The sequence below is a fragment of the Lonchura striata genome, chromosome 2 (genome assembly GCF_046129695.1).
Source record: "Lonchura striata isolate bLonStr1 chromosome 2, bLonStr1.mat, whole genome shotgun sequence".
NCBI classification, from domain to species: domain Eukaryota; kingdom Metazoa; phylum Chordata; class Aves; order Passeriformes; family Estrildidae; genus Lonchura; species Lonchura striata.
Window position 1 is genome coordinate 9,719,204 of NC_134604.1, and position 13,373 is coordinate 9,732,576.

The 13,373-nt window shown below is 38.8% G+C and overlaps 1 protein-coding gene across 6 annotated transcripts in view; it reads left to right on the top strand.

Moving 5' to 3' along the window:
• Positions 1-13,373, top strand: part of ROBO2 (roundabout guidance receptor 2) — an 857,210-nt gene that overhangs the window by 452,395 nt on the left and 391,442 nt on the right. For all 6 annotated transcript variants that reach the window (XM_021532362.2, XM_021532365.2, XM_021532367.3 and 3 more), the window contains exon 2: positions 12,040-12,366. In XM_021532362.2, coding sequence (XP_021388037.2) covers positions 12,040-12,366 — 327 coding nt within the window. The remainder of the gene's footprint in view (positions 1-12,039; positions 12,367-13,373) is intronic.

Genomic DNA, 13,373 nt, shown 5'->3' on the forward strand with positions numbered 1-13,373 from the left:
TGAATGGGAAAAAACACAAAAGGGAAAAAAAAAAATGCCTGTAAAATAGTTAACAAATATGCCAGGATTGTGAAGGAATGGAGTTACATTCCCTTTTTAGCCACAACCTTCTGGAAATTGTGCAAGGATGCTTAGCAAAAATCAAGAGGACTTTTTACTCTTTCCTTCCTCAGATGCACACAGAGGTGTGACACAGAAAGGCTGTATTATGATATTCACAGAGTGCAGACACTGGCTAATGCTCCCCGTGAGCACAATTGTAATGTCAACCTTAAACTTTTCCTTGTATTTTCCCATATATATTTGATTTGTTTTCCTTCATGGCAAGGAAACTTTGATTCTACTTCACTTAGGAAGTTAACTGCAGCTGCAGACCTTTAGTTATTAATCAGAGAAATATTAAATATAAAAATATGTTACTTCTCTGTTTCTGGAACCTAAAATGACAAAGGCATCTACAAGGGTGTCTCACATTATGCTTATATGTTTTGGAGGAAATAGATTCACTGCAACCTAGTTTTTCAGAAGAAAATGTTCTTTTATAATGTTTGAGGGGTTTTTATCTGTTGGAAGAAAGATCCTGTCTCCTGAAAATTTTCATTTGTACCTCTAAGCAGAAAGTGTAGTAGGCATGGGCTGGCAAGAGGTTGGAATGGAGCAGAGCTAGGACAGCTGAATCAAGATGATCAAAGGGATATTCTGTGCCATATGTCATCATATGCTCAGCAATAAAAACTCATGGAAAGGAAGATAAAGGAGGGACATTGATGGTTTTGGCATTTGTGTTCTCAAGCAACAGACCTGCATGCTGAGGCCCTGCTTGCCAGGAAGTGCCTGGACATCTGTTTGCTGATGAGTAGTGAATGAATTCCTCCTTTTTTGCTTTGCTTGTGTCCACAGTGTTTTCCTTTCCTTTTAGCTGCCATTATTTCAGTACACAAGTCTCTTGTGTATTGAAAGAAGCTTTCCTTCTACTGTCTCCCCATCCCATGGGAGAGGGTGGTGAGTGACCAGCTGGATTTGGCTGTAATTTCGGGCCAACCTACCACTGTTTAAGATGGCATTTTATTTCCTAAGTTTGTCTAGACAGCATTTGTTTTGTTTATTAAGTATAGTGATTTAGAAGTCTAAGGTTACAGCTGAAAAGGTGGATTCTACTTCCTCTGTAATTTCTATTTACTTCCTCTACTGCTGTTTTCACAAATTTTCTTGCTTACAGTAAACACTTTGAGAAGTGCCTGGGAACTTTTGTTTGTTTCACCTACTTTGCTGCCAGACACTTATTTCTGTGCTTCTGCATAGTGCTGTTTGATGTAGAAAAACACAGAGTGAATACATTACATGCTGGAAAGAAGCTCTCAGAAGGTCACAGCAGTCCCCTTGCCATTCCACAGCCCTGAGAGGTGGTTGTTTATCAGTAATCCATGCTCCATTAGTAAAATCAACAGAAATCTCTAGAAAAACAGGATAGAACACAGAGGTTTCTGAATCAGTGTCTGCAACTTTACTGTTTCAAAAAATCTCCCTCATTTTAATATAGAAAAGGTAAAAAAGCGCTGCAGAAAAATCTTGTGACATGCATATTCCTTGAAATGAAGGATTCTTTCACCATTAACACCAGGGGCCAATAAAATCTCTCACTGGACCTGTGCCTTCATCACAAAGTACTAGGAAAGACTTCCCTAATTTGTGCCAGCTTTGGGTGTAAATATGTGGAACAGAAAAGGTGAGAGAAAAATCACTGAGGGCTGCTTAAAAAAAAAAAAAATCGTAAGTTGGCACAGATACTGGAGTGTTTGTTTTTTGTCACCAGGCCCAAGAACATTGAATCCCATTTTGGCTGCAGAAGTTGCAGAATTGTGTTTTGTTATCTAGTGGGACAGACAACTGAATGACTTTTGAAAAGGAGAATGAAGAGAGAAAGTTCACCTTGTAAACCGAGTTGATGAACTGGTTTAGATTTACAAAATAGTCATTTTATTAGCTACAGGTATAATAGTAACAAGGCAGAAAAATGACCTTAAAATACACATGATGAGGTAAGTAAGGATTTGTGAAACATGTATGCAGACATAACAAAAAGGAAAGGGACAAGGAGAAAAGTGGTTTTTGGGTTTTTTTCTGGGGGCTGGGAGGGGATGCACACATGGGAGGGGATGTTGGGGCAGAGGAGCTCCAAATATTATCTTAACAGAAGATGCTCTCTCACATTATATATATATATATATATATATATATATATATATATATATATATATATATTTATATATATAATTGTGCCATACATACAACAGGAGAAATAAGAGTCAGGACACTTAGATGTTTGTGCATAAATTGGAATTTTGTGTGAAGTTTCCCATTATTAGTGGTGAGAATTCCTTATACAAAGAGTCAATAATATGACCTTCAGATATCAGTGTGGTATCCATTGAAAAGCTGGTGACATTCTGGTGTTCAAACAAAAAAAAATGCAGTATTTCCAGTAAAATATTTACTTTTTAAACATGGGAAAGCCAAGCAAACAAAAAACCTCAACACCAAACTTCTAAACATATAAAAAGACAAATTCATTCTGTATAGCAGCAATATAAAGATTGTGATCTTTTGTACTTGGGATATATGAGGTATTTCTAAACCTGTCCTATATTGGCAGAAATAACATGTGACTGAATTTTCTGTAGAAGTTGTTTGTTATCAAGCATTGGGTGGCTAAATGAGTTTTTAAAATGCCAGCTAGCAAAAGGTGAAATGAAGGGGCAATTATAAACATACCCCTAAGTCTTGGAGTGCCTGTATTTGTTCACCTGATTCTTTTTTGTTGACACAGGTAGGAGAGATACACCTTGTGAGAAGTTCATGCTAATTCCAAAAGCCTTTCACTTTTGAGCATATTTACTTTTGAGATTATTTACTCAATATGGCGTTAGAAAAAGTAGGATTAGAAGGTTTCTTCACAGAGCTTGATGTATATTGTCGTCCATGGATATCTGGAAAAAGTTTTCCAAACTAGCTGAAGCTTCCAAAGAGAGTCTCTGACAAATCATGAAAATGTAATTTGTAGATTTCTAAACCAAGATATTACAATGACTTCTTGATACTACTAGTTTTTGTCATACTACTTTAAATTGTATTGAGAGGTTTGCTGCAAAAGTAGTATTTGTTGGCTGTCAGTTACTTGGAACTTTATGAAAGGTTTCTTTAGGATGTTTGGGTCAAGTTTTAAGACAAATATTGATATGGTGTACTTATAATTCCCTAGACATTCACTAGTGGTGTGGTTCAGGGAATCTTTGTGACCAGTGTCAGCAGACAACATAGCGGCTGCAGGATCAAATTCAGAACATCAAAGTTAAAATGCTTGCTGTGCTTATAGTAGATATCACTTCTTCCTTTATTTACAAATGTAGGCTGATTTCATAGATTTTAGAAATTTTATTCTAATTTCAGAACTAGTTGACTCGTGGTTCTTGAAGGGATCTGGACCTGGTTGTCATTTAAAAGCTTTTTTATAGATGTTTTAGCTTAACACTGTTAAAATGGGTGTGTTTTTCTAATTGCTCATTTTTAAAGCTCTTTAATGTATCTTTTAATGTTGCCTTGGATGGTCATTATCATCTATCAATAGAAAGCTTTAGACTTTAGAGAGCCTGTGGTTATCAACTCTTCTATGCAAAAGTAAAGTTTACTTGCTTCTAATAAGCCATTGGTTTCTCCAGTGGTATCAGGGAAGCTGCAAGCCTTCCCTTTGCCTGGCTGATTCAGAGCTGTTGCCAGTTCCCCAGTGCCATGATAACATGCCCCTTATATAATAAATTACTGTGCTGTCTGTAAGCAATATCTGCTTTTACCTTCCATCCCTGACCTGAAAATAGCTGGAAGATGTTTTTAGAGTTGGGCACACACACTTTGCTTTGTTAAATTCCAGAGTGATTTGGAAAGGCTCCCAAGGGAAGAGCAGTTGTGTTTGAGTTCTTCTGGATTAAAAAAAAAAAAAAGAGTGTTTTTTTTTTTTTTTCCTTTGATGCTTTTGTTATATGGTGTATATATATCATAGAATAATTTGGATTAGAAGGGACTTTTGGAGGTCATGTGGCACTTACAGGTATGTGTGTGTGTACATTGTGTAAATATAGATGTGGTATGTATCTACACACAGCATATAAATACAGAGACATATATGCACACATACATATAAACATTGTCCTTTTTGCTTTTCATAGCTGGAAGTGTTCCCCTTCTCTCCCCATCTTCTTCACTTCTTCAAGTCATTTTTATAATCTCATTATTTGGAGTCAGTGAACATTAATAAAATCCACAGTCAAATTGGAGCAACTATTCTAGTTTCTAGAGCTTTTTTGAGAAAGAACCTAAAAGTGAAGTTGGTTTGGGTTTGCTGGGGCTTTTGTGTGGTTTTTTGTGTGTATGTGTGTGGGTACTGGTGTGTTATTAAGCATTGGTGTTATTAAACAAATAATTGTCTGTTATCTTTCAGGGAGCATAGCTCTGGTAGATATTTTATTTCTTAACTTGAACTCTAAACCATACTGCTTTGCAATAAACAAATCGATGTAACTTTCTCATTGAAGCAGTGACTTGTATTTATAACATCACTTTTCACCTGGGGAAAAAAGATTAATCATTCGCCTGTGAATCTATATTCCAGTTTTCAGGGCTATTGTGCTCACTCCTGCTTTCTTGACTGCATCCCTAACATGCTGTTCCATCCCAGGCAGTAAATAAATTTTAAGGTATAGTATGGCTCTGCAAAAAAAGTGAAATGTGACACTCAAATACTTGTACGTGATGAGAAACCAATTGAAGAAAAGTAAGTTAGAGTTAAATTGCATTAAGCCTTTATGTCAATTTTGGAATGCTTCCCCGAAATAATTTTACATAAGGAAAAGGATGCTTATACTGTGACACTGGATTATTATCCACATTAATAAAAAAAAAGTGGGATTTTGTTAACAGTGTTTCTTTAACAGTAGAGTTGATTCCACCTTGTTTAGCAAAGTCAGTTTCATACAAGGGAAACTTAATGAAATCAACCTTCCAGTATGATTTGGTCAATGTTTTTAATGACAGTTATTGATCTCTCTTGTCAGCGTTTCCTGCTCTCCCTCTTGGCAGACACATTCTATAGGAAAGGTGACTTATCTGCAGGCACATGTCCTGGGGAAGTTAGGATATGTTGTTTAATGGATTAATTTTGCTCAAGGAAAAGCTTTCAGAGGACCTTGTCATAGCTGACACAGCTTTGAACAAAAACCTTACCTTGGAAACAGTTGTATCCCTGGAGCCTTTCCCCATCTGCCAAATCTCAGAAGGGGGGAGAGACTGTAAAGTATAAATTTTCAAAATGCCGTCCTTGCCATGTCACTTTGCCTAGAGGAATGCATATCGAATAATCAGCCTGGTGCCAGTGCACCAGCCTGTATTCCAGTTGAGTTTTCTCATTATTTTGACTTTTTTTCCATGTTATATTTTGTTTGAACTAAGATGTGACTGACTGGCTCTCTTCTTGAGATCTCAGCTTGCCTTAGTCGATTTTATGCCTAAAAGGGTAGTGAAAGCAACAGACTTATTCGTTACATCAAACAAATGTGTGCAATAAGTGTTTCTGATAAGTACTTCTCTTGTGAAATGAGGTGTGCAAAGAAGTGGGAAAATGAACAGTGACTGTCCTTCAGTAGATTTAACTAAGTAGCTATGGGATTGTCTTTGTAGAGACTGCACAAGTCCAAAAAAGAGCTGGAGTCTGGCCATGAGACAGATCTTATGTAGCCAGAAGAGATTCTGTAGACACTTCTGTAGCTGTCCATCCATTTAAAGCACATTATTCTTCTAATTAAAACTTTAATACCGTGCTTTCAGTTTTATTTTTTCTTAATTGTTGCAGTGAAAATAAACCAAGATTCTAGCATAAAAGAAGGTTCTTTGGCATTAAATATAATTTTGGAGTTGTCCTCTCTGTAGAATCAATTGTACACAGGGTCTTTTTCCTATCACAGTTTTGCTGTTTGTCTCCTTGATAAACAGTCCTTTTGCGCTGTCTCAGGGAGAACATGTGTTGTTGGCAAACTCTTGGAGGGAATGCATTCAAAATGCTATCAGAGGCATGAAATAACTAATAACTCACATGAGGAGCAGCTGAGGGAGATGGGGCTGTTTAGCCTGCAGAAAAGGAGGCTCAGGGTGGCTTTATGAATCTCTACAGCTCCCTGAGAGTGCAGCCAGGTGGGAGTCAAGTCTCTTCTTCCAGACAACCAGCAATAGAAGAGGACACTGTCTTATGCTGTGCCAGAGGAGGTTCAGGCTAGACAGGAGACATTTCTTTACAGGATGGGTTATTAAACATTGGGAAGGGCTGCCTGGGGGGTGAGGGAGTCATCATCCCTAGAGATGTTAAAGAAATTATTGGATGTGGCACCATGATCTAGTTGACAGGGTGGTGGCTGGTAAAAGCCACTTGATTATCCTGGAAGTCTTTTCCAACCTAAAGGATTTTGTGACTCTGTGATATATTACGAGTTTCTTTCAAGTTCCATTATTGAAACAACTTATATTGCTCTTGGCAGCACTTTCTTTCCAAATTTAATATACAGTACACCTGTTCAGTGTGACCTGTTAGAATTCCTGAACTGTAAATATTTCAAATGTATGAAAAAATGTAAAACATCACATCCCATTTTAAGCATCCCTTTCACAGCAGTAGCATGAAAAGAGTAAGGCAGATTGGAGAGTAGGTAAATATCCAAGTATATTAAAGCTATGTGTTTGGAATGTTAAAGGAATCAAAATGAGAGCCTTCAGGAAGGTTATAAAAGGATTAGTAGACTTGGAGGTCAGCTGAGGAAAAGCTTTTTTATATATAGCAAGTGAGGTAGGTAAAAGTTGGGAAAGAGAGATGCAAATAATTGTCATGTCAGATTGGTGACAGGTGCTGATAAAGTCAGAGGGGGGAAGAGAATTTTGAGGACGTTCATGAAGGCATTTCAGAAATTGTATTATGAAATACCAGCTCAGAGTGTTAACATATAAACTAATGCAATGTTGTTTTTTCTTTAAAATGGTTCAGTAGTTGCAATGCATTTGCTAGCCTGTCTCAACCACCACTGGCCCAGTAGCCATGAATGTTTTGTTGATTTGAGAAATTAGTTAAATGTCTCTGAATTTAGTCGGTACCATTGGCTTTCTGGTATGACAGACCATTAGCTTTGTAGCCGCTTATTTAGAGAGTAGGCTTAATAGATTAAACCAATGTTTGGCCTTTATGTGAGGAAAATTAAAACCTGAAGAATGTGAAGTGCAATAAATGAAAGACTCTTCCTAGAAATTTTGAAAGGTAGTGGAAGACTAAAAAGTGAATTGCCAAATGCCTTTTTCTGTGAGGATTTGTGTATGCTAGACAGAGAGTACATGATCTAATTGAAGTCTTCCAGGCCTTCCCACCTGAAGGGAGCCTGCAAGAAAAATGGAGAGAGACTTTACAAGGGCATGGAGTGACAGGACAAGGGGGAATGGCTTCAAACTGACAGAGAGTGGGTTTGGCTTAAATACCAGGAAGTCATTCTCAACTGTGAGGGTGGTAAGGCACTGGAACAGGTTACCCAGAGAAGTTGTGGATGCCCCACCCCAGAAAGGTTGGACAGAGCTCTGAGCAAGCTGGCCAAGTCCTGGCAGGGGGATTGGAATGAGATGATCTTTAGAGACCCAAACCATTCTGTGATTCCTCCTGGGACAGGGATTGCATAGTGGCTCTGAGGAAATGCAGCAAAAAGTAATAGAGTATTGACTCTTTGCTTTAGTCTCCTTTCCTGCTTGCACCTGTGTTTCTACAGCAAATCTACTTCATTTATTATGAAAAAATATTGCATCCAATTAATTTTTTAGGATTATTTGACTGTAGGATCAGTGAGGCTAAACTAAAAATATTAGGCCTTCTGCTGATATGCTATCGGTGTAGCTGCAACTGTATTGTACACTGGATCCCTGAGGAGACTTGTGAGGAAGTCTGAGCATATAAAAGCAAATCCATGAGGCTTAGTGGTAGTTGCAGAGACAACCTGACTTAGCTGGCACTGTGATGTTGAAGTGGTCAAAATGAACAAGTGATTGTGGTATTTTATGCTTCCCAAAGGAGTAGTCTTGGAGGTGATTCTCAGGGATGGTCTTGTCCAATACATCTGAATTAAGTTAAAGTAGGGTAGTTGAAGAGCAGTGTTGATGCCTGAAGTACAATATGCAGGCTACTTTTTTTTCTTTCCTCCTTTGGTCAATTTTCCTCACTTTTCTTACTTTATTTCCCTACTTTGATTAGGAATATATAAGTACATAAATTCATAGTACAGGAAGGAGAGTGTAAGAAGTGTTGGTGAGTATATTTCAGTATGTGTGCTGCACAGGGACATACAAGTAACTGGAGCATTCTTTTTGCTTTTTTGTGACAAAATGTGTCCCCCAGCAGTTTCCTCTTGCTTGTTTCTAGTATGAGGCTGGACTTCCCCTGCTCAGTGTCCTGACCTCAAAAGACACTAGCAGTGACTGCTGCAGAAATTATTCACATAAAGGTGGATATGAATGCAAATGTTCTTTACTTATGAAGTGACAGTTTATGAGAAATCTATAATGTCACCAGTTATTATGAGAACTACAGTGTTTCCCATCAGTCAGCATTTATCTGGTCAGCAATAGTCAGTAGTTAGCAGGCTCTGGTATCTGAAAATGAAAGCTGTGTTAGAGTGACAAAACATTGTATTGCAGTATCTTAGGCAATGTAAGTTGATAATTCGATGTTTAATTTAATCACACATAAACATGCCACAGCACACCATTAAGCTGGACATGAGTTGGCCATGAGCGCTGGAAGCCTGAAAAGCCAAATGTATCCTGGGCTTATCCCAAGCCCCGTGGGCAGCAGGGCAGGGAGGGGATTCTGCCCCTCTGCCCCGCTCTGCTGAGACCCCACCTGCAGGGCTGCATCAGCTCTGGGCTCCAGCACAGCAAGGACAGGGACCTGCTGCAGCCAGGCCAGAGGGGATCAGAAGGACGGAGCGGCTCTGCTGTGAGGAAAAGCTAAGAGAGTTGGAATTGCTCAGCCTGGGGAAGAGAAGGATTTGGGGTGATCTAATTGTGGCCTTCCAGTACCTGAAGGGAACCTAAAGGAAAGCTGGAGAGAGATGTTTTACAAGAGCCTGGAGTGAAAGGACAAAGGGGTATGATTTAAACTGACAATAGCTTTAGATTAGATATTAGGAATAAATTCTTGACTGTGAGGGTGGTGAGGCACTGGAACCCTCCTGTGGAATAGCTCCAACAATTCTAATATTGTAGAAATTTTGGTTTTGCCCACCAGTATGTAAAAGCTCATGTGAAGTAATTTCAGTCTATCATAGTAAAGACTTAAGGGCTCCTAAACTCAGGGGTTGCTCATATGCTCTATGCATGCACCAAATAGAAATCCTGGAGGGAGGAATAGAAAAGGAAGCTGTATGGGTAGCCCAGTATACATCACAGCTGCCTGCTTAAGGTCATGGTTGCATCTTGCTCTGCAGTAAAAGTATCCTCTGCCCAGACAGCTCATGGGGTTATTAGAATTTGTGTTCTTTCTAAATGAGACTGTACTTGTAAGAGAATTGTAGCGGGGACCATAGTGAAAGAATCAAAACTAGACTCGAACACAACTTGCGTCTGTCTCTTTCTGATATGCAGACAGGGTCTAGAGACAGGCAGTGGAGCCAAATTTCTGGTTTCCTGTGTTATTTCTAAATCAGCATAACCTTTGGGAATGTGTGTTGGTGCTCAGTTTACTTTGGTAGGAGGGAGTTCAGTGTGCTCTGTAAACGATCTTGTGTGTGCTTTGTTTCTCCCCTCCTCTAAGTGCACGATGAGGGGAATTCCTTGTAGCCCTGGATAGCTGAAGGTGTCCCCAGCCATCACAGGAATGTGTGGTCTGATGCCCCCTTGAAACACCTCCTGAACTTTTCTCCTCGCACAATGGCATGATCCTGGCCATTCACATCTCAACCCTCTCTTGAGCACAAATTGCTTAACTAGGATAGAGTGAGTAAAAACCAGTTTTGTGATAAACATCAGTACTGAAGAAGAAGAATCAATTGTGACCTCAGGAGGGGTTTTTATTTGGCTTGTATAAGGTTAAACATTTTATGGGAGGAAGTTTTTTGCACAGCTTTAAACATGGCTTGTAAGTCTGTGTGGGATATACTTCTAGGAGTTCTGAACACTAGCAACAAATCTTTGTGTATAAGCAAACTAATATTTGGGATTTGTGTTTTGCGTTTCTTGCTACTAATTTTGTTACCCTGTATTTATCAAAATTCAGTTGTATCTATTCTGTCTAAAGTCCCTCTCATGTTGAAGAAACACCTCAACTTTCCTTTTCTTCCCAATACTGTTAATAGAAATTTCTCAACACAACTGGTGTGGTTTTGTTTGCTTTTTGAGAATAAGCAATGAATTAAGTTGGTAGAGTTGTGTCTGGAGTATTATAAATATAAATGTTTCTAATCAAAGTATGAAGCTGGCTTTTTAATTCCATGTGCTGTCATTTACTTTAATGGTGATTTCAGTATTTTTCGATGTTGTGTATGGGGTCATGGACTAGGGTTATTTTTTAGCTGGAGATTCTCCTATTAGATTTTTTTGTCAGTAGAAATGAGAATAAAATATATCATTTTCTTCCAAATGTCCTGTAAGTTCATCTGTGCTTAGCTATAGATTATGGGGTTTTTTCATGTACAGGCATTGCAGATTATGGATTTCTCTGCTGTTCTGGTAATAGAATCTGGAAGCCACTGAAAGAGCCAATTTGTGCAACAGCAATGTAACACTTAACTGCAGTGGCAAGCCTTAGTTTAATGACCTGAATGTTAGTAAAACAGAAGTCCAAAGGTGGATTCACTCTGTTGAATGGATCCTTATGACTTTCCTCATAACTTTTGCAGTAAATGAGGCATTGAAAATATTTTAAAGTGTGTAGAGGCTAGACTATAATTAAGACATTTGCTTTTCTACCACTCAGCAAAACTGCTGATCAGAAAATTGAGACAAATGTTTCAGTAACCTGCAGAGGTTGGTTTACCTTGTATTTAAGAAGTGCAGACCAATTGAAGCACTGTGGCAACTCCACTCAAAGGCTTGTCAGGATCCATGCTAGAAAAGATTATTTTTGAGGCACAAACTGCCGTGACTGTTGCAGAAATATTTTTCCAGGCTCATGTAGTCTAATCAGATATGCAGGAGTGGAGAGTGTCTGTACCATTTAATGTGGAAGGAAGTGTTCAAGGTAAAGTTGCACTGGGCTCTAAGCAACCTAGTTTTAGTGGAAGGTGTCCTTGCTCATGGTAGGGGATTGGAACCAGATGAGCTTAAAAGTTCCTTCCAACCCAGGCAATTCTATGATTCTTTGCCTATATTGTATTTATGCGTATGTGCACGTATGTAGACATGCAATCCTGAAACTGAAAATTTCTAAAGTGAGCTGACATTTGAGATTTCCCTTTTAGCTTTCTTTTTTCTTGTTCTCTTTCCATACTGGAACTGTTTGTAGAAAAGCGATACAAAGTGTACACGTTAAATTGCAAAGAACTGTTAAGTAATGGGGTGGCAGGATACCATGGTTTTGGATGTTCTATTGAATCTGGCAGATGAAAGGATGAGAAAGCAGCAGCTATGAGGGGAGCACAGTGATCAGGAAGTAAATGTAAATAGATTATCAGAAAAATAATTGTCATACATGATGTGTAATTGTCATACATGATCCTCTAAGCACAGTCTGCATCTGGTATGAGTTTGATAACATTATAGAGGGTTATCTCTGTTAGTCCATCTCAGGTTTTTATATAGGGGAGTGTCTGATACAGTCTCTGATATCAGACAAAGCAATCTCAGATGTTGTATAGGTTTTCTTTTTCTATTTTTTTGAGTTTTTGTAACATTAAAGGAGTAACTTGCGAGAGCCCTTCATGATGCCCAAAGCACAAATAAATTGTTCTCTCTTCCCTTTGTTCTTTTCCTTAGGATCCCGTCTCCGCCAAGAGGACTTTCCACCGCGGATTGTTGAGCATCCTTCAGATGTGATAGTGTCTAAAGGCGAGCCAACTACTCTGAACTGCAAAGCAGAGGGCAGGCCGACCCCCACCATCGAGTGGTACAAGGACGGCGAGCGGGTGGAAACGGACAAGGATGACCCGCGCTCCCACCGGATGCTGCTGCCCAGCGGATCTTTATTTTTCTTACGCATCGTGCACGGGCGCAGGAGTAAACCCGACGAGGGAAGCTATGTTTGCGTAGCAAGGAACTACCTTGGAGAAGCTGTGAGTCGCAATGCATCTCTGGAAGTGGCATGTGAGTAGTTTTATTTGTTTTGTATTCTGTAAAACTTCATGGTGGCTTTTACGCTGTCACCCAGCACTTGCACACAGCCAGCATCCTGGGAGATAACAAATGCACTTTGTTATAACAGCATTTTGTCATTAGCTGTTGCTCTTAGTCAAGGCATTTTAACATGTCTTTATTCATAGCAGTGACTGTACGGAGTAAGTGATTTATACTGGAATGAGTTTCTAGCCAGAGTATAATCATGATTGGCACAAACATGGACAAAGGATAATCTTCCTCTGAAGAATAATCTAATTTTTAAATGATGTCTAGAGTTGGTTATACTGGAACTAATGTGGAAAAATACCTATCATTTAATCTAAGGTATACTGTCTGTTTCTCTTTATCTCATAATCTGTTACCTCAACAGAAGCAGACAGCATCTTGGTGACTCATGTTCTGTACTGCTAGAAACCTCAATATATACTCCTCAATCATAAATTTGACCCAGGCCTCATTCATTATGTGAATGGCAAGTGAAATTGTTGGCCATTTCTCATATCATCCAGGGCAGTCTTGGTCTTTATTGATTCTCTTTGTCTTAACAGAGAAGTCAACAGGGCTCTTTCAGAGCCCACCTGGCATGAGTAGTCTGCTTCCAGTAGAGTTAGCAGATACATTCATTATATTCACAGCAAACAAGCTCATCAGACATAAAATATAATCAGTTGCACATGGGTTTTTTTTGCTGCTTAGTTATGGGTCAAATCAACACTGATTTTTTTATTCAGAATGTGCATCTTTGCCTATTATTGTATTTTAATAGATTTATGAGGGCTCCCTTCTTGCTGGGCTTGAGTTTTTCATCCGCAGCTCTTCATCTGAAAGTGGTTTCCCTAAAATGTGTTTGAAGTAGGGCTTTAGAACAAATTTTTACTGCTTAGTTGATAAAGAATGGATTTAAGTCCACAGGAGATGGTATGTTTAAAGGGAGGAAGCACAGAAGAGAAATCTTTGTTTCTAATGCAATCTTC